The 22,231-nt window shown below is 34.9% G+C and overlaps 2 protein-coding genes across 3 annotated transcripts; one reads left to right on the top strand and one right to left on the bottom strand.

Moving 5' to 3' along the window:
- Positions 1-1,720: 1,720 nt before the first annotated feature.
- LOC141817719 (ubiquitin C-terminal hydrolase 13-like) lies at positions 1,721-18,816 on the top strand. 2 transcript variants are annotated; one of them, XM_074705353.1, is made up of 32 exons: positions 1,721-1,851; positions 2,142-2,208; positions 2,375-2,522; positions 2,628-2,785; positions 4,101-4,366; positions 4,436-4,654; positions 4,737-4,845; positions 4,924-5,039; positions 5,535-5,633; positions 7,095-7,204; positions 8,724-8,798; positions 9,807-9,885; positions 9,974-10,120; positions 10,192-10,272; positions 10,355-10,474; positions 11,009-11,131; positions 12,440-12,517; positions 12,684-12,772; positions 13,018-13,126; positions 13,595-13,663; positions 13,744-13,854; positions 14,442-14,497; positions 14,588-14,765; positions 14,861-14,962; positions 15,045-15,116; positions 15,257-15,322; positions 15,422-15,487; positions 15,657-15,737; positions 16,570-16,686; positions 17,711-17,785; positions 17,852-17,938; positions 18,533-18,816. In XM_074705353.1, exons 1-32 carry the CDS (start codon positions 1,822-1,824, stop codon positions 18,572-18,574), a joined length of 3,345 nt encoding a protein of 1,114 aa, XP_074561454.1. In that variant the 5' UTR covers positions 1,721-1,821; the 3' UTR covers positions 18,575-18,816. The 2 variants fall into 2 exon arrangements, with proteins under 2 accessions (XP_074561454.1, XP_074561455.1); XM_074705354.1 differs by having other exon boundaries at positions 1,722-1,851; positions 2,145-2,208.
- A 769-nt stretch (positions 18,817-19,585) lies between these two features.
- LOC141817720 (glutamyl-tRNA(Gln) amidotransferase subunit C, chloroplastic/mitochondrial) lies at positions 19,586-22,186 on the bottom strand. The gene is made up of 5 exons (XM_074705355.1): positions 21,987-22,186; positions 21,863-21,903; positions 21,073-21,128; positions 19,892-19,946; positions 19,586-19,752 (listed from the first exon to the last, which is right to left on the bottom strand). Exons 1-5 carry the CDS (start codon positions 22,167-22,169, stop codon positions 19,677-19,679), a joined length of 411 nt encoding a protein of 136 aa, XP_074561456.1. The 5' UTR covers positions 22,170-22,186; the 3' UTR covers positions 19,586-19,676.
- Between the last annotated feature and the right edge of the window lie 45 nt (positions 22,187-22,231).

Consider the following 22,231-nt stretch of genomic DNA (forward strand, 5'->3'; position numbering starts at 1 on the left):
TCCATCTCGTTACTTCCGCGCCATTGTCGATATTAAATGACCAAATTGCCCCGAACAATTGTTAAAATAACATGTCGTGGATTAAAACAAATAATAAGCAATATTTAATAAGGATTATATTAAATACATTTAAATTTTCTTAAGAGCATTTTTGTGAGCTATTTTTGAGAGAGAGGATTAATGCAAAAGGTATTTATAATAAAATAATACATGTATATAAATTTTTGAACATTGTATTTCGTTTTAATTGATATAAAAATATTTATCTATCAAAATATATATACTCTTAAGAGTAACTTAATAATATTGTTGATTTTTTAAGAATAGTGATACACAACATAAAATAAAATGGTAACATGAAATCATAGCATGACATTCACATTGACAGTGGATAACTATATGCTTGGGATCCACTACATATAATTGTGAGTGTCATGCTACCATTTCATGATAAGTATCATTTCTCATTTTTTAAATAGATTTATGAGATTTAACATGTTTGAACTTTGTTTGACTTGATTTAGTCGATCTTTTAATTATATTTTTTTTATTAACAATATATCTTCTATAAAAAGGTAGAGTTTATTCTCAACGTTCTTATATGGTCAATTCTACGACTATAGGTTATATGTGAAGAGATAAATTGAGAAGTTGTAATTTAATCGATCTTTTAACTATCTTTTTTTTATTAACAACATATCTCTGCAAAAAGGTAGTAATCGTTTCAATCTTTGTCCTCTTTTACAACTCTATTTCGTTATAACTAACTCAGCTATGTTTTGGAGACTATTAACACCATATCAATTATTATTTAGATGTTCATTTTGTACCTCAAATATATTATTTTAATTTATAAATATTAATTAATAAAGTAAATTAAAATCAATTAAATATTTTAGTTTCTTAACAGTTGACTTAATAACTTTTCTAATAACGTTGCTTGTGTCGGTCATTTATGATTTTTTATGTACCGTAATTAAGTCACTTTCTATTTAAAATATATATTTAAAAAACAAATAAAGGAAAAATGTAAAATTTTAGATTTTACCTTCTCTATTATGTTAATTAAGCAGAGCACCTATAACGACGAACAAATTGAGAAAATAATAATGGGTGTAAATTATCCATGTTATAAATCTAGAAGTTTCCAAATGAAAAACAAAAATATCTTAAAATAGATTAAAAAATTATTGTTTGCTATTTTTTTAAATTTTATAATCTTAAAATTCAATTTATTTTATTATAAAATTCTTATCAATGAAATATTAATATCTAGTTTTGCATCGGTTATGTCAATCATTTTATGATGATTTATTGGTTTACATAAACTATTAGAAATGCTCTACTGTCGGATCTAGGTGTCCGTCGCCATCGAACCCGACCCGATAAAGAACAAGGTCATGTGATGTCACAGTCGCGTCCAAAGATTTCGACCCGCGGAGTCACTGTGTCACTAAGTGCGCCGGGGTCTACTACTGGCGCCAATTAAAGATTTCGATGGGCATGGGTAAAAAATGTTCGGGACTCTTAAGGACAGGTAGCGGTCCACTTGCGTGACTCACGCAGGCGCCTCAGACCCGACATCGTACCTAGATCCACACAGTGATATGTGGGCCCCAAGGTCCCCCGTGCATTCCCGCGATGTACATGTACACTACGTGTAAATAAAACCACTTCGTCGTCTGCGCACGCACAGGCCTCGTCGCTCGATCCCGTCGAAGGGCTCGTCCTCTTTCTCTCTTTCCGATTCCCGTTCGCCGCCGGCGACTCTCGGCCTCGGATCGGATCCTCCTACGCCATCGGCGCAGCAACCGACCACCCATGACTGTGATGACGCCGCCCCCTCCCGACGTACGGTTCTTTCGACAATTCCTACTGTGCTCATTGGTCGCCCTAGTCATCGATTTTCTCGCTCGAGACGGGGCTGTAAACTTGGTTTTGACTTATTGATCTCGCTTGCTCCACTGCGATTCGTGTCGGTTCTAGGGTTTGGAATGCGCGTCTCTGCCTGCACTCCATCTCGGGTTGAATTGCGATGCCTATCATGAATCTACTTGGGCGTCTTTTCTCAATTGAGGCATAGTTGTTTTGGGTGGATCTGACACTGATTCGCGTGACTCTTTTTTTTTTTTTTTTTGCAGCAGCAGGGGGACGAGGAGATACTGGTCCCGCATCAGGAGTCCGCGGAGGGACCTCAGTCGATGGAAGGTAATTGTTTTGGATTTTCGTTAAGCCTACTGGTTGTGAGGAGTTCCTTCTTCGGTTGTCGAAAATTTACGATGTTGCGTCTAAGTTACTGTTGGTTTTGATTTTGATTTGTAATGCGTTATTCTGCTTCACGTTCCTTTTTTTTTCTTTCATTTTTCCTGCTTAGTTATATCGGCCGACGCAGCAACTGCACCGGAGAGCCAACAGGTGGAGGATCCTCCTTCGTTCAAATATAGGTGGGCAATCGATAATTTCTCCAGGTCGAACACCAAGAAACTCTACTCTGATATTTTCTACGTCGGAGGGTACAAGTGGTAAGCTGATGCGTATAGTGCCTGTTATGTCTTTATTTCCTACGTGCATGATTCGTCTCGCTCAGTTCGGGTGATTTAAGGTCATTGGTGATTTGACTGTTACAGGCGGGTGCTAATTTTCCCCAAGGGAAATAATGTAGACCACTTGTCTCTATACCTTGATGTTGCTGATTCAGCTAACTTGCCATATGGTTGGAGCAGATTCGCGCAGTTCTCAATTGCAGTTGTCAATCAAATTCATGGAAAGTTCACAATAATAAAAGGTATATCATCTCTTATAAATTTACTCCTTTCCTTGATTTCATACGGTTGTATTGTTGCAAAGGGACAGACTCGATATAATCTGATATATGGGAACCAAGTATACAACTCAAAGTTCTGGACATGATGCAGAGAACACATTGTTCTGGCATTAATATACTTATGGAATTTGGTTTTATTTGAAGAATGAGATCCACTCATTTGATTTAACTTTATAATATTGGAATAGTGAAATTAAAGCTTGATAGACATTCAAGTTATGGAATGTGAAGCCCCTGAATTGCCTTTCGAGTAATCATGCATGCATGATCCAGGTTGGTTGGTTAATTATGATTTAGAAAGTGTACAATGTTGCACATTTCTGAATGCACAGTTAGACTACTTATGCCATTGGTTCTCAGATCTCCATCTCTTGCCATTTCTACAACTTGAACATTTTCTAACCACCTTTGTTATAACATCAACTAAACTATCTCCGATCTATGACCAACAGTGACATTTTCTTTATATTGAGGAGCAAGTTAGTTGAGTAGTTCTTCATCCATGAAATACCATTGCAAATGATTTTTCAATGCTGCCTAAATTAGTCATAAAGGCCCCTTCAAGAATGTAATCAGAATAGTGTTGTAGCCTTATCTTTCGGGAAACAGTGTAGACGATTGACACGAGGATAACTCTTTGGGAAAAGACCGATGGAATTGGCTGAGGCAATCATCTTTGGTGCTATCATACCTTCTTTGCAATTTATCCTTCTATTGAGCTCTATGTACAGATAGCTCTATTCATGGTTTTATCACTACTAACAATTGAATCAATTCAGTAATTTCTTATTATATTAAAAGAATTTTTTTGGTCTCCCTTTTCCTACAGCACCTTCCCCTACCATTTCAACTTATTGTTTTCCTACTTATATCATCTACTAGTTGCTTCCGATTAGTAGTATTTTTTGTTTGATCCTCTCTAGTCTCTACTCTCTAGTATTCTCACACAGCCATTTTAGTATTTTTTTTTATCTTTGAATATTATTTTTTTGTACGTTTAAAACATTGAACTAATTACACTTTATTTCAAGTAACCTTTATATTATTTGCTGCATTTTTTTCTCCTTTTTTCATTAAAGTAGGTTGTGTGATCAACATTCCTGTGGCAGTTTCTAGAATGTTCTCTAGTCTCCAGGTCTCTGAGAAAATGTGTGTTAGCATTTTTGCATTAGGATCTAATTGAGATTCTTTTCTTTAGTTGTTATGAATATGTTTTTTCCCCCTGAAGAGTTGATATTTTTCCATTTGTCTTCTTCTAAGACTTTTCTAAATGCAGATGCACAACATCAATTTAACGCACGAGAAAGTGATTGGGGTTTCACTTCATTTATGCCTCTAAGTGAACTCTATGATCCAAATCGAGGATATCTTGTCAATGATACTTGTGTAATTGAAGCTGAAGTCACTGTACGTAAGGTTGTAGATTACTGGAATTATGATTCAAGAAAGGAAACAGGTTATGTTGGCCTTAAGAACCAGGGAGCTACTTGTTACATGAATTCTCTTCTACAGACTCTATATCATATTCCATACTTCAGAAAGGTAATCGACAGTTCATTTTGTTGTATGATCAAATTGTTCTGAGAATGATCTTACAAATCTCATTTCTAGGCTGTTTATCACATGCCGACAACAGAAAATGATATGCCATCTGGAAGCATTCCCTTGGCTCTTCAGAGTCTGTACTATAAACTTCAGTATAGTGATAACAGTGTTGCTACAAAGGAGTTGACAAAATCTTTTGGTTGGGACACGTATGATTCTTTCATGCAACATGATGTCCAAGAACTTAACAGGGTTCTTTGTGAAAAATTAGAAGACAAGATGAAGGTTTGAAAAATTGTACTGAAAGGGTCTTTGTTGGCATTTACCTATTTCATTCATTAAATTGTTATATTCAATGTTGACACAGGGAACTGTGGTTGAGGGTACAATCCAGAATTTGTTTGAAGGACATCACATGAACTATATTGAATGCATTAACGTGGACTACAAATCCACCAGAAAAGAATCATTTTATGGTATGTAAATGCTGTGACTCTGCGCTCATTGGATATGTTTCCTTATAATCAATGCTATCTTGGCTGCATTTTTTATAGATTTACAGTTAGACGTAAAGGGTTGTCGGGATGTTTATGCTTCATTCGATAAGTATGTTGAAGTAGAGCGGCTTGAGGGAGATAATAAATATCAAGCAGAAAACCATGGGTTACAGGTATGTTGAACTACAATTCTGATATTCTGGTAGTTCTTATTTCAATTGGTAAATTAAATTAAGTCTATCAAGTTCCAACTACCTAGATTGTATATGATCATTTATAAATAGATTCTTATTACAACAACTAAGTTCCTGATCCTGATCTTTTATGATTAAGAAAAAAGTGTCATCTAGAACATTCAATTTCGATCTGTGTGATTTTCAATTTGATCTTGATCCATCTTTTAGATTTTTCCCTGTTTATATTGACTAGAGAAATAATTGTTCTTTCATTTTATTATTTCTCTAAAACTTTGAAATTGGAGTCCATTTTGTGAAAAATTCAGAAACAACATCAAAATATCTAGCAACATAAATTATTTTTTTTCTGTATTTAGAATTTTGAGCCACAACACTTGTACAATCTTTTTCGACAATTGAAGTATCTTAATATTCTGTGATGCTATTTTGCACGAGGATTTTCTTTCACCTTTATAATTGTGATTCTTTCAGGATGCTAAGAAAGGTGTTCTATTCATTGACTTCCCGCCAGTTTTGCAACTCCAACTAAAGCGTTTTGAATATGATTTCATGAGAGATACAATGGTGAAGGTCCGTGAAATGCAGATCTAGGCTCCACTGTTTTGCTTTATTTTTGTGAATCAAATATGATCATTCATCATTCTCTTTATTGCAAGCTTCCATCTTTTCGTTTCAAATTATATTTGCTATCAGGAATATTTGTGTTGATTATATCTCAGCATTTAAGATTTTAAAAATCCTTGCTTGAATAAACATAAGGCCAGATTTTGGAGTTGCTTTTTAATGCAAAATGAATACTTTGTTGATTTCATTATTATCTCTGACTAGGGCATAGTTGACAGTTTCGCTTAAGATTTGTTAGAGAATTCACCACCAATGACCTTCCTAGACATTGTTTTATGGATATTAAAATTAGGGGCTATGGTCCCTACTTATCTTAAATTATTTTTTCATTTTTTTATTTTTGTTGTTATATTTTCTCAAAATTGTCTGTTAATACTTAATGAATATGCATTCTCTGTTTAATTTTTTGTGAACCCTGTTCCATTATTTTGATTGTTGCTTGATATATTTTCTGAAATCTCTCAGTTAAGACTTAACATATATGCATTCACTATTCAATCGGCAGTACCTTCTGATGTAAATAAGTATGATATGTTTTTCAAGGGGTTCACTCTATCTCTCCTCCAATATAGTATAAATGGCAGCCCAGTGGACGAAATTACCGCTAATGTTGGATCCTGGGGAAGAGTCTTTTGCATGCAGTGTTACTCTGCATTGCAAGAGATTGTTTCTGCAACTTGAACCCGTGACCATCAGGTCACACGACAACAACCTCCATCAATATATTATGCAAGCTAAATATAGGACAACTATTGTTTTCAATTTCTGTGCAATGTGTAACCTGTTCCCCTTATTTAATATATTCCTTTGGGTTGCATAGGACGGAAATGGACACTATAAGAACATAGAGGCCATTCAGAATATGATTCCATCATCCAACTTGATTTGAACCAAGATAATAATTTGGGCACTTGATTTTACTTGTTTATTTGTATATTATTTCAACGTAGAAGCTTAGCTCGTATATTCTATAATTCTAGACTTGTAACTTACTTTTTGGTGCTAGAACCAAAATAGTAAATAGATGTAAGCCTGGAATCCTTGAAAAGGAGGTGATTTGGTTGCAGTTGCACATATCAATATGGCCGTGCAACAGATTCATATCAACTATCATCTTTGAGTCCATCCTCTTCAGCTTATGTATTATTCTTTGAACCTGAACAACTACACAAATTCATTTTGTCTCTGAATATGGAATAAGTGAACTGATTACACTCATGTGGGAGACCTTGTCACTTTAATTAGGATCATGAAGAAAATTCATTCGGGTTCCACACTTTGTGCTTGGAACATTATACTAAGATGTGTGTATTACCAAATTGTGCAATCTAATATCATTATGAGTTAGGATAGTTTTTTCATAATTTTTTATTTCATATTTATGACCAATTCTTCCTTGGTATGCAGATAAATGATCGCTATGAGTTTCCACTTCAGTTAGACCTTGATAGGGATAATGGTAAATATCTCTCTCCCGATGCAGATAGGAGGATTCACAACCTCTATACTCTTCACAGGTAATATCTCTTTTTAAATTAAGAAAATTAGAAAATGTGGACATTGAGGTAATGGGCGCAAAAATTATTGGCATCACCCATCCTGCAGCATTGAATTTTGATCAAAACTTCAAAAATATCATTAAAAAGTTTTCATATAGAAATAATTATAATAAATTTTCCCTCAATGGCTCTATATCGATTGAAAGCTTTGAATGCTCAACTTATTATCAAGACTATTGTATACTTCTTTATCTTTTCTCCACATAAATAAATAATCATTTAATTAACAATCCATTATGCTGTTCCACAATGTAATTATCGCATATCCATTTCTAAAAATGTGGCATGTGGTAGCATCTGTTGAAGTGTTAACGTCACAAACAAATAACTACTATCAAGCACATATTTATCTTGTCACCATATCAATGAGCAATCACCTAATTAATAATCCATATTTCTGCTCCATGTTGTATTCTCAGATATTCATTGCTAAAGACTTCTCCCTGAAATGGCATGTAGTAGCAACCACTTAAGTGTTAGCTTTACAAACTACAAACTAGTGAACAAGTTGATTATTGACAATGCAAGACAAATGAATCTTTTCTTGTTTTGACAATTAAAGATTCTCATGACGTAGGTTTAGCATAAAGAAACAACTCAGCATGCATTTAAGCGATTAAATTAGACTCTTGAGGGTGTTTATCTAGACAAAAGAGGATCCAACATGATACCTGCTAAATTAAGAACTGAATTTCATTAATATATGTTTGAAGTTCATGATTCTCATAATGAATTGGAACTGTTTCACATCCATGCTATTTCCTGAATGAATTGAAAAAAATCATCAGCTAATTAATTATATTAATCATCTAATGTTACAGTTGAGAAGGATACTGCATTTTAAAATCAATTTTTCTCCTTATTGTTACTTTAATCAATTAAGATTATTATTGTTAGAGATTGACTACAAATTTTGGTATTTTACTCTGCCATAATAAATTATGACTGATGCTAAAGAATTTTTAATGAAGGACGAAACTGAAACTAATAAAAAACACCAATAAAATGGGTCATAGGTAATAACTGAATGCATCTTAGTGAGGTCTTATGATATCAAAGCATAAAGTGTGTTGCTGCAAGCTTCATGCTGTGTTAATCTCAAGTGTTTGGGGTTGTTGCAGAAAGCTTGTAAATAAAACATAGTTTAAGGATTCAATTTAGTTTAAAGATTTTAGCTTGTACTGAGATCATTTGACAGTTATAATATTAGTGGTCAATTTAGTTAAAATATGTGCATATTCCAATAGAACTTCTTGCCTTTTTAGGACAATTGACCACATTGAGCTCTTATATGTACACAACACACTCTTTGCAGTAATTTGTGTAAAATATTATCATGATTACCTTTTCAATTATTTTCTGATCATTTGCTTATTGCATCAGTTGTCTTCAATATTATCTCATATCTAATATGAAATAACTAGAATGCAACTGATTTCAAATGAATTTATCCCTCATTTGTTTTCTTTGGTTTCAGTGTTCTTGTACACAGTGGTGGGGTGCATGGGGGACATTATTATGCTTTCATCCGACCATCTTTATCAGATCAGTGGTATTTATCCTTGTACCTGTATCTTCAAGCACATAAACTTCTATTGTGCTTGTGGCAAAAATATGATTGGGGATCCTTTACATCAGCCATAGATCAACTAACTATATTACACTGAGTATTGATAAATGTCTCAGTTTTAAACAATACCAATTGCTATTTCTTAATGTATACAGAGGCACTATAAGCTTAAAGTGTTTATTAAATCTCTTGCATAGAGCAGTTTAATCCAGTTGAGAATTGAGACACTAATTTATTACAATTTGTTCTGAAGCCCTTCACTGAAGGATGTTGAGTAGCCTTTTAGTTTGGATTTCAAATTTCCCTTTATAAAGGTGCATTATTGATTGTACTAACTATGCTACTATTCAAGCTTTCTGTTTAATTTAGTTATGTGTGAATATATATATGTAGCTGGGACTCCTTGTCTTTTGAAAATATCCTCTACTTGATTGCTCATGTGAACAATGCTTTCATTTCTCCAATTTCTCAAATGACAGATTGTTAAGCAACATCTTCTAATTTTATGTTTCTTTCTTGCCCCCGGGGCATGGTTGAGTTGGTTACTGCGGGGCAGACTTGCTGTAGTGGGCAAGGGTCGAATCTCGTGAAGCCGAGGCAATGCCCTCCCCCGTAGTGGCCAATTGCAGCTTTTCGATTTACCTCCTCACAGATGGTCGTGGGGCTGACCGTGTGGGGCCGCTGGGGTGACGGATTCCACCTTTTGTTGCAATGTTTCTTTCATGGATTTGACTAAATATTTTAAATTTGTTTTCAATATCTATTGGTTTTCCTTGATAACAAGTAGGAAGTGTGACTAAAATGCTTCTGATATGTTTTCTACAGTTCAGTTTCACTGTTTTGTTTCCAGAATGCAATTGTGCTTTGAACACGAACAGGAGTAACATTTTTAGTTCAGTGCTTGACAATGGAGTCTATATGTTCTTACAAACTATGCTAGTTGTCAGTTCTTATATAAACTATATGAAGTTAAGCAGAGTTTCATCACAGGTTTAAGTTTGATGATGAGCGAGTAACAAAGGAAGAGGCCAAAAGGGCACTAGAGGAGCAGTATGGTGGTGAGGAGGAGGTTCGAGGAATAACCACTTTGTGTGATGCTAATGCCTCATGGAACTCTGTATATGCTAATTTTAGCTTCGCCTATTTGTACCTTGCAGTTACCTCAACCAAATCCTGGCTTTAACAATACTCCATTTAAATTTACTAAATACTCAAATGCTTATATGCTTGTGTATATTCGTGAAAGTGACAAGGAGAAAATTGTGTGTAATGTTGATGAGAAAGATATTGCAGAGCACCTCAGAGTAAGTTCATGAGATTCAGTTGCTATATGGTGTAGAGTATCTTTGAGATATTCACAATTTGATGCCTGCAGATTAGATTAAAGAAAGAACAAGAAGAGAAAGAGCACAAGAAGAAAGAGAAAGCTGATGCTCACCTTTATACGATCATAAAGGTTCACTGTACGATTAAATTGTAATGAGATAATTCTTATTAATTATCCTGCACTTCAATGATTTTTCCCTTAATCCATGTAGGTAGCTCGAAATGAGGATTTGGTGGAACAAATTGGCAGAGAAATATTTTTTGATCTTGTGAACCATGACAAAGTTCGGAGTTTCCGTATCCAAAAACAACTGCCATTCAACCATTTTAAGGTAGATCATTATTGGTGATTAAACTAGTTGGACAAATGGAAGTGACTAATAGGATTTCGTAAGATGTTGGTGGATATATAAATTACCTCAAAAATCATGATTGCTAGTGTAAGACATTTATATGAAATTATAGCCCTGTTTGGAAGAACTTGAAAAACATGTGGGAATGTAAAATGCAAAATGCAAACTGCAGTATTGATTCTACTATATAATAAGCGAAAGAGAAGCAAATCTGAGTTCTGTATCTGCAATATTCAGTGTATCTGAAACTTGGAATTTGCGCTCCAAGGCTTGTGGAATTTTCACTTTCTTGTATGATCAAGTCCATGCTAGTTTACTTAGAATATGGAGTTCTTTCTGAAATGAAATGCCCTTTCCATGAGTATGTTTTAGCATGAAGTTCTGTGCTACTTTAGAGAAGCACCTTATGTCATTCAGAGATTTATCATTCATTATGCTACAACTTTTTGCTTCATGGCCCTCTTTAAAAAATCTCCTATGTGGAAATCACTACATGAATAATTTCATTGGCAGGAGGAGGTAGCCAAAGAATTTGGTATTCCAGTGCAGTTTCTGCGATTTTGGCTGTGGGCCAAGCGGCAAAATCATACATATCGGCCCAATCGACCTTTGACCCCCCAAGAGGAAGCACAGTCTGTCAGTATAGTACTCACTTCTCTACCTGCTGTTTCTTTCAAAAGGCATTTGGCAAAACATGAGATTTTTGAAAATGAACTGTTTTTCACTGCTACTCTAGTATTTGTCTTTGTCAATCCAGATTTTTTCTATATGTAAGGTTATTTTTCACACTAATTCAACTTTGAGAACATGAAATAATTCACCACTTTGTTTGTATTTGAGCTGAATCAGACAGTGAGGTCTTGTACTAGATGTCAAGCGTAGTGCTTGCTGATTCATGATTGGTCCTTTCTTAAATTTAAAATTTAACTATTTCTTAAACATTTAGAAAATAATGGAGTTAGTACAGTAATTTGAGATAGGCAAATGATTTCCTGTAGTTGTGTGGCCTCACCCAGACCTGAAGTGTGGGCAAAACATGAATGATTTTTTTTTCTGGATTAATTATGCTCATCTAGTCTTGTTTGAAATAAATGATTTAATTTTTGTCTGTGCAACTCTTCATCAAGATATAAACCCAATAGATAAAACAACTATAGGCTTCAAATAAGAAAACATGCAGTACTGTTACAATGTAACTTATCTGCATGCTTATTGCATCAACTGGTTCCACAAATGTTTTTTGTATCTCTCTGTATCATTTGCAAACTTACTGTATGCAGTACGTGAATGTAATCTAGTCATGGTAGTTTTGTGGTTTAAGTTTCCTCATTGCATGGAAATTAGTTTGCCAATTAAATTTCTTCATTCTTTTGTTTTGTTCACTGGTCTGTAACGGCCCAGGCAGATGCAAATTGATCCAATCACTAGTCAATATACTTAAGCCTATTGTAATTCACTCATCTAAGCCCATAAATTATCCACAATTCTCCATGTGAGACTAAAATAGGGTATCAAAATACTGAAACAAAACCACTTAATGAGAGTTCTAATTCTTTAAACTTGATACGTCCAACACTTGGTGCATTATGCTTAAGCCTAAGTCAATAGTCATCATTCATCTACACAAGTAAATTATCTTCATTGCTCACAACTCTTAAGGCGGGACATAATCAACATGCCATAATTTTCCCCATTTTAAGGCTTTGATGCTTCTGCCAAATTCTAAAGTTCAAGTAATTCATGATAAAAAATCATTTGTACTTGACTATATGTTAAGTCTCATGGTTTCCCACAATCACATGGATAGATATGCTCTAATACCAATATCAACTATATATCTCCATTCAGATGAAAGAATTAAGTCATCAACTTGTTGGGCACAACAGCTGTTTCTTAAGCTCATTTGAAAATAGTTGCTTATCTTATGTATGTGCACGTATGTAGGTTGGACAGCTTAAGGAGGTTTCAAATAAGGCACACAATGCTGAGCTGAAGCTATTCTTGGAAGTTGAGCTTGGGCTGGTAAATCCATATTTCACATCTTTTGATATCCATATCTTTTCAGGGTTCTCTTATATTTTGCTTTAATGATTCAGTCTATATAAAGGTGAAATATTTTGCATTAAAAATCTCCAAGTCCTCATTTCATTTTCTAGTTGAATTTTTCAATTGACAATTGGCAACCTAGGATCTTCGCCCTCTTCCTCTACCATCAAAAACCAAGGAGGACATACTACTTTTCTTCAAGTTCTATGACCCTGATAAAGAAGATCTAAGGTATGCTATATTCTCTTCTCTGTTATTTTGATTATGATTTTGTCTGATTTCATTATGAAAGGAGTCTATTTTCCCACAAATTCACTCCGTTATGAGATTTGAGGATATTTACTGTTTGCATGGGTAGTTTAGACTTTCCTATCAAAGAGGTTATTTTAACAATTGAAATCCTTTCAAGTAGAAATAATATTAATTATGCCGGTAAGGCTTGTTTTTATTTTATTTTTTGTTTTTTGTGATTATAGATTTGCAGGAAGGCTGTTCGTGAAGGCTCTTGGAAAGCCAACCGAAATACTCTCAAAACTGACTGAGATGTCTGGATTTCCCCCAAATGAAGAAATCGAACTTTATGAGGTTTGTTTTTCATTCACGGCAGTCATTTCCATTATTTGTTTGTCTCATCAACTGGGATCCTTTATCATTAGGAATATAAAGGGAATGAATGGGGAGCAGATATTTACCTTACCATAAAACTTGGTGAGGCATAAGCTGAAATCACTGAATTCCTGGAAGTCCTATTGATGTGCTAAACTTGTAGCATAATCAAAGTATGCCATGCATTATCAATTTAACCTTTTCTTTTGTTTAATTAACAAATTATTAAGTTGGATATGTATGATTCACACTACAAATTCTAATATGTTCTATATAATCCAAGCTCATCTGATTCCTCTGGTCAGAGATAGCTGTTTTTAAAACTCTCCTTTATTCATCATCTTATTTATATCAGTTAGATGGATAGTTAGTAACATATTTCTTGGTAATTTAGTCACATACCTCTTATTCAAGATAGGGAGCTAATCTCCCTGCTAAAACATATAGGAGATAAAGTTTGAACCAAATGTTATGTGCGAACACATCGACATGCGGCTTTCTTTTAAATCAAGCCAGGTATGTATATATGATGTACATATTTTTTAGCATTTTTTCTTTGATTCCACTTGTGGGCTTTTATGGATCTTTGAATGTAGCTTGAAGATGGAGATATCATTTGCTATCAAAAAGCTATATCAATAACAGATAGCGACCAGTTTCGTTATCCTGACATTCCTTCTTTTCTGGAGTATGTTCGTAATCGCCAGGTCTGCCTTCCTTCTCTTTATTGAATGATTTTCCTAGTGACTTTCTGCATAATGATACCATTGGAGGGTTTTCTATCCGTTTCCCAGGAAATCAATCCCTAAAACCATGAGAAGGAAACATATTCATGAGTAATGCCCAGTTCCTTAAAAGTTCAGCCAATGCTGTCTTGAAGGGGAAAATGTTTTCTATGTTTAGAAGTTGAATGCAAATTTATACTCTTTTGTTTTACTACATGGGTTGCCACAAATGCAAAACTAAAATAATAGTTGAGACAATACTAATCATCTTTCCTTTATATATTTAAACTCAAATAAGCCTCCTATCTCCATGGATATGACTTATGTACAAAATACTCCATTTTCCAAGAGATCTTATTTACTTGGAGTGGAAGGAGGGAAGAGATGGATTTTCCTCCATAATTGTTCCATCCAAAAATTGGAAGAATGACTACTGTTCAGTTGGAATTTGTGACTATTGGTCAAATCTGTGATGTGCTTGCGTTATCTTTTAAATTCCTGATTATTTTCTGTCCTACCCTCGTGCTTCTTATTCTTGTACTCAGGTGTTGCATAATGTGATGTTATAGGTTGTTCATTTTCGATCCTTGGAGAGGCCAAAGGAGAATGATTTTTCCTTGGAGTTGTAAGTATTTGAAAATAGTGTCCACATGTATAATTATGTTTGGCTAAGTAATCTTGTCTAACCCTTCACTCTCATATAATATCTGTTCAGATCTAAACATTTTTCATATGATGATGTGGTTGAAAGAGTTGCACCGCTACTTGGTGTCGATGATCCATCAAAAATTCGTCTCACACCTCATAATTGTTATTCTCAGCAGCCTAAACCACAACCAATCAAGTTCCGGGGTGTGGACCACCTTTCAGACATGCTGGTTCACTATAATCAGGTTGTATAGATTATTCCAGTAAATTTGTCCCCATGAAGTAATTATTTTTAGTAAAAAAAATTTGCAATAAATTCATGCTGTTTTAATTGCTGCAGACTTCAGATATATTGTATTATGAAATATTGGATATTCCTCTGTCCGAATTGCAAGGTTTAAAAACTCTAAAAGTGGCATTCCACCATGCCACAAAGGAGGAGGTTGCCTTTGACCTTCACTTCTTCTATAGTTATAACCTTCTTTTATGAAGTTTTCTTGAAACCTAGATTCATTCAATTTCAGGTGGCAATTCACAGCATCAGGCTTCCCAAGAATAGTACTGTATCTGATGTAATCAACAACCTAAAATCTAAGGTAACTTCACGCCTGTTATGAAAATATTTAGTTTGAATTGGAAGAGAGACAATACTTAATGTTGCATTAACTTTATTGTTTTACTGTTTGTTCCTTTATCAACGGCTCACCATTTCTATCATTTCCTTTTCGTTGCTTAGGTTGAACTCTCTCGTTCTGATGCTGAACTTAGGTTGCTTGAAGTATTCTATCACAAGATCTACAAGGTACCTATGGTTTGGTGCTGCTAAGAACTTAGAAAGCCTCTCTGTCCAGAATCTGTTCAGAGGATTTTTGGCATTAATATTTATGTTATATCCATGCAGATCTTTCCTCATGGTGAGAAGATTGAGAATATTAATGATCAATATTGGACATTACGTGCTGAGGAGGTTAGTTGCATATCTGTTAGGGTGATGTGAGACTTTTTTTCTTGACATGGACTATTATGGTGTCATCTTTTCTGCTAAGACTGGCTTTTTAAATACATACTCGGGTAATTTTCTCATGTATATTAGTGAGTAATGATATCTTATTTCTAGTGGATAATTCTTTGTGCAGATTCCAGAAGAAGAGAAAAACCTTGGACCTCATGATCGATCGATTCATGTTTACCACTTTACTAGAGATCCTAATCAAATGGTAAAATTAATATGTTTGAGTTATCATTTTCTACTTTTTCACAATACTGGAATAGATATAATTTTCTTTCGCATTAATTAATATCTAGTTCACTTTACCCTTTGCCTACATCATTAGCTTTTTTGCTCAAATTTCAAACTTTTCCTGATTTATGTGCATAGACAATGTAATTTTCAATGTTTTCTTTAGTTTACCTTCTTTTTTCAAGAACATTAACGAGCTAAGCTCATTAATCTTCAAGCTTGTTTATTTAATTTATTTTCTATTATTAAACAAATATGAACAAGCTCTTATGGTACAAGTAATGAACTGTTCATGAACATTCTATTTATTTATGGCTTTAGTTAGTGGTCAAAATGGAGTTTTTTTTTAAGTCTTCTTATTATCTTTTGCCTCTTAGGCTACAAGAAAATCTTTATGAGATTATGAAACAACCAAGCATACTTGATAATTAAAATATCAGAAGATAACTAAAATTGATTTGTGATGGTAAAAAGAGAATAATATCCAGGAGTAATTTGGTGCAGTTATAATATTTGTTAAAAGGGAGTCTTGGTGTAACGGTAAAGTTGTTGTCGTGTGACCTTATGGTCACGGGTTCGAATCGTGGAAAGAACCTCTTGCAATAAAAGATAAGGCTACATACAATAAATCTAATGTGATTCAATCCTTCTTTGGGATTGAATCACATTGGATTGCCTTTTATAATATTTGATAAAGTGAGAGCAAAGATAGTTAATAAATTTTGTAGCTAATATTCAACCTGAATTAAAATCCATTGATCAATTTTCTATTTTGATTTCGTATGCTAATATTCTATATTTCTTTGCAGCAAGTTCAGAATTTTGGAGATCCATTTTTCTTAGTTATTAGAGAAGATGAGACATTAGCAGATATCAAGATACGCATTCAGAAGAAATTGCAAATTCCAGATGAAGAATTCGTAAAGGTACTCTTCCTATTTCTATGATTCGTTGTTCATTATGTTCTGTTGTCCATCATTTCACATCACGATCCCATCTATTCCTCCATTAAGTTCTAGGAAGGTTTTATCAATTGTATTTTTCATATTAATTAAAATTGTTTTTTATTACACTGTTTAATAGTTTTTACCAACCTTTCCACCTTATATTTTTGTCATTCCACGTGTACTTTAGAATTTATTATGTATTTTGTAATGAACAATTAGCTATTTAAACATCATGGCTTCTAGTCTTACCTGCAAGCGTTAACTTTTCAGCATTTAAATTCTCTGGGGAAAAAGTGAGCAAGACATCCTGTTGTTCTGGTTTTGGAGAAGGGGGGTAATACCAAGGTTTAAAATATCGAGCCGTGTCGAGGTTTCAGTCCCGGACCAGAATGACACAGTTTTGGTACTGTATCGTGTCATGCCGATATAGTTTTGGTATTTTTAAAATATAAAATATATTAATTAAAAATAAAATATTTTTTAAAAATAATAGGATAATTTTAAGAGATTTTAATTAAGTCTATTTAAATTACTCCAACTATAGCTAGAGTTGGTTATTAAAATCTAAGTTAAAAAAAAATCTACGTGATCGCGACCAGTGTGTGCATGGGTTGTGCGGCCGGAGCATGCGCGGCCCACGCGACGCCGATTTGGAGGCGTCGCTGGACGCGAGCGACGCCTCCATCCCGGCCAGAACGTTGTGCTAGTGTCGGTCCGCTAGCGGAACGAAAATTTTCATCGGTATCGAACGAAACGGCTCGAGATTTCAAACCTTAAGTAATAATACATCAAAAAAAATTTCATTTTCACTATTGTCCCATCTGGGAATAATTACGTGAACAAAATGTCTTCTCATTGTTAGCGCTTGCACAAGATATTCCGTGGCATTCATATATACATGCTTTGATGCTACTATGCTGTTCAACTAAATTGCATTTCTAGCCCCTGTCAGTTTCCTATCCAGCTTATCATTGAATCTAATATGATTGTTTTGTTCAATCAGTGGAAGTTTGCTTTTGTATCACTTGGACGCCCGGAATACCTCCACGATACAGATGTAGTGTCCAGTAGATTTCAGGTATGTTGGTTTGGGTGTTTCTTCTTCCATTGTCACTCCTGATTACACAAGTAAATTTTGATGCAGAGGAGAGATATTTATGGAGCCTGGGAACAGTACCTTGGCTTAGAACATTCTGACACCTCACCAAAAAGAGCTCACACAGCTAATCAGGTATAGATTAGCTTTTTTCATTTGAACGCACTGTCAATCTTCAGTTTTTTCCCCTCAATTTGCCAGCGTCAAAAGTCTTAGGTTCGATGGTATTTTTTGAATCCACACTTTTTTGTTCAAATTGCTGTTAATACTTCAGTTTTTTTTCACTGGCTTTGGTGCGCTATGCTTCATTTGCTTTTTGTGTGGCATGCTTTGTTTGTCATCAAATCCACTTTTCCATATTGACACGTTTTCAACCTACCCTTTATTTTTCTTTCTCAATTTGCTAACTTCGATTGTGTAGCTTTCACTTGTCACTTTTCTGTTCCAATGCGTCGTCAACCCATCAATTTCCCCCCTCTATTTGCGAATGCCAGTTATGCACATTTCACTGCCTTTTATGATTCCTTTGTTAGCCAATCCACACTTTTCCATTCGCATGCCCTGTCGACCCTTTGCCGGTGTCAGCTATACAGATTTCACTGACGTTTGTGCGGTATGCTTTATTTGTTATCAAACCCACGCTTTCCATTTTTTTCACTGATTTGCTGGCATCAATATTGTGCAGTATATATTTTCTTTTGTTATCGAATCCGACATGTTTTCCTGCAGAATCGACACGCTGCCGAGAAGCCTGTGAAAATTTACACATGAGAAGTGGCTGAATCTCTCCCACGGCATCCTATGCTGTCACCGCACCATGACATGATAGAGAAAGATGTGTACATTCTAAAAACAAAAGCAGGCAAAGTGAGGTGAAAATACGGGAGATTTAATCATCGAAACTTTTGTGTATCGTGTGCCAGTGTCAGTTGGGAGGTCTGACGAGAGCATCCTCACTTGATCACTAGTTCCTGTAAGATCTGGCCTTCTTTTTGTAACCTTTCTTGGTGTCTCTCTTTTCGGTTTGCTCATCTTTGCTGCAGTGGAGTTCCATGATATTTTGGATTAGAGGGGGTATGAATAGGGTTTTGGTTTTGTGTCTGTTGTTTTTTCCCCTCGTCTTTACCCCCATCATATTCATTAGACTCTCATAATCCTTGTTTCTGTTGTAAAATGGCTGTTAATATTCATTCAACTTCTTGGAAGAAAATAGAAACAATTTTAATGGCGATAAGTAGCACAATGTTGGATATAATGTATAACTAAATATGCTAACATTTTATACGAATTGATTTTAGTAAATAAATTAAAATTTTATTAATAATTGTTCATAGGTAATATAATTAATTTTACAAAATAAATTATTCATTGAATTTTATATTAATTCTTAGTTATATATTGACATAACTCGTTTAGTTACAGCTCCTTTGCGTTAATTGAGTTTCCGAGTTTGGCATGCGATGACAACTGAAAATTAAACCTGTTGAACATTCCCAGACGTTCTTCGAATCGACTTGTAATTTAACAATATCATTTGCGTTGCTATTATTAAGCCAGCCAATATTATTTCAGCTCATTAAAGTCATTAGTTTCACATTTTATGTAAATTTTCTTTCATCAGAGGCATCAATCATTGCCTTACCATAGGAACGAGCAAAAACAGACCTAAATTAAAATTTGAGGTTTCTTTTTTCAGATTTCAAATTTTAGATATGCTCAAATTTGAATTAATAAGACTTGTACAATATTGAATATTATTTAGTTCTTTCACGTATGGCCTCGTAGAAAGTCCAATGTTTCACGTTGAAAGACCAACAATACACTTTTACCTTGAAAAAGGAACAGTTGCTTCATATATCAAAGTAGAGAAATCTCATTCCTTGCTCAAGACTTTTGGCACTTTTATATATGGATCATCGTAGCTAGGCGCCACTCTAATAATTGCCTCCCTATGTTCATCGCATTAAAGAGAGAAATAAAAATAAATAAATAAATAAGAAACTAAAGCAAACCAGATAATCAAAGCCAAAACTTAAATGATGTGATCTGAAAAGTATGATCACTAACAGCGAATCAGATAATCCATACCGATTCTCAAACGTTTCTGGCGTATCGTCTCGTTTATACATACTAACTTCAGCATCTGAAAAGTCAGAAACAATCAAAAAGATAAAAGAAAGAAATAAAAACAATAAAAATTGTAGATGATAAAACATAAGAGAATTAATATCTTTTCAATCTGTTATTTTAAATGAACGGTCTCAAACAAGAGAGATCATTGTTAAGGATGAAGCTAATCTCAATACTAAAGAAATTATTGAAAGGAAGGAGTCAGCTACTCATTTTGGCATCTACCTTCACGGCAACAAATAAATAGCAATCCGGTGCACAAATTCCTGCCAATACAAGATCCCAGAGAAGAATCTATTGTAGACATCCTTACCCTTCTTTACAAGAGATTATTTCTAAGACTCGAACCCATGACTTCTAGATACACGACAACAACTTTATCGTTGCGCCAAGGCTTCCTTCTTCACGGCCACAAATACCTTTGTGAAAAATTATCTTTTCAAATAAAAATTATTTGGCTCTGGAGTGTGTCAAATGTTCAAATTCAAATAATAACACCACTTAGAGGCTGGAGGTTTATCCTTGTCAGAACAGGCAATAGTGACTCATCCGATATGGTCTAGTGACACACTGTGGTTAAGATAAATAAAAATAAAAAATTGATGCTCCATTAAATCTTTGGATCTTAAGAGTTAAGAATCATAAGACTCCCATGATAAATTAGATGTTAACCCAATGCATCATTGTGGTGATTAGTAGCATGAACAAAATTCAATGGCACTCGCATATAACCAACAAGGAAAAGACATGTTTGGTCAATTTGATCAATGGCTAGAGTTTGTTATGGGCACAAGCTGAATCAACCTTGACTCTCACTTTGTATCACTCACTGAGTCACCCTGAGGTGTATAAAACGGCCAAGGGCAAATTTGACCTAGAAGGCTTTGTGAGATTTTCCTTGGAACAATGAATATCAAATGATCACATGAGCAGTGTTTCTTGTATCTTACAGACATATTAGATGCAACAGAACTTGGACTTTTCCAGAACTTGTAACAGAAGAATAAGAGGCGCATGAATTTGAGAATGCTTTAATATACTTTAATTAGCAAGGTAGGGTTACTGAGTGATAAATTAAACATAAAAGAACTATGATAACTAAGATTCAAACTGGAACATCATAATAGAGAGATATCTACCAGCTCGAACTGAAGGTTCAACACTCTCCAAATCTACAGCCTGAAGTTGTCCAACCCTGTTAAGAGATCATTTGACAAATGCACCAATTATATTGGCAAGAATTCGTCATTGAAGAGTAGTTTACTGAATAGTTACTGGAAGTAGCTGTAACTCTGATGAACAAATGAAAATGCATATATCCAATTATACATGAGAGCAAGAAAACAAGTCAAACTACTTGGTTACTTGACAGGGTTTGCCCACTCAACAATTATAGGCTAAATGGAAGCACTCACTTACCAAGCTGGTAAATGCCAAGAAAGCTATTTCTAGGGTTCTAGGTTAAAACTCGGCTTGTCGAAACAAATGGGGCTTGCTTGACATCTATTATCCCAGTTCTTTCAAACCAGAACCTAAGTAACCAGTTCATCAAGTTCAACTGAGAAGTGGATGGAAATCTGGTGCAGTTTACTAAGTTCAGTGGCTGAGAGGGTGCAGTCCTAACAGTGATCACAGTTTCAAATGCTAGTTTGCCGCCTTTTACCTACACACACACACGCATCATATTTATCAACACTGTCAATCAGGATTGAAAAGGAGTTTATCATAATTTTCAATATTTTTACAAAATTTATAATAATATTTAATATATAAAAATATAATTGATAGTCAACCAATCCGACCAATTCAACCACACCATCAATCACCTAGCATTACTGGTTCGAAAAGATCACAAATGCTTAATATCATCAAAAGCATGAAAAGCAAGCAAGCACATTTCAAGCAGAAGCCAAGGGTGATTGATCGTACCAGTCGATTACTTGCCTAATTTTGGGGCCAAAGTCTTCCACCTTCCACAAATGAGGGTTTAATTTCCCATCCCGTGAAAGAGTAAAAGCACTCGAAATCAAATAAGAAGCGGGAAGGGTGGAACCTCTCCCGGAGCAAGCGAGATCCGAGCGGAGTCAGCGAGGCGGGATACGTCCGGAGGTTCGAAGGTGGCACAGCGCACGAGGGACGACGAAAACAAGCGCATCCTCCTGGGACAACCAGATCGCGCCACCAGCACGGTGGAGAGGCGGCGGAGAAGAGCGGTGTTGCTCATCGCCATCGACATCGCCTTAGCCCCCTCCCTTTCCGTGAACCTCATCTCGTCCCCAAGTCCAAGTGTATATATTG

Source organism: Curcuma longa, unplaced genomic scaffold (genome assembly GCF_044706935.1).
Source record: "Curcuma longa cultivar G26 ecotype Majalengka, Jawa Barat unplaced genomic scaffold, ITB_CL_G26_1.1 contig_21711, whole genome shotgun sequence".
Taxonomy (NCBI): domain Eukaryota; kingdom Viridiplantae; phylum Streptophyta; class Magnoliopsida; order Zingiberales; family Zingiberaceae; genus Curcuma; species Curcuma longa.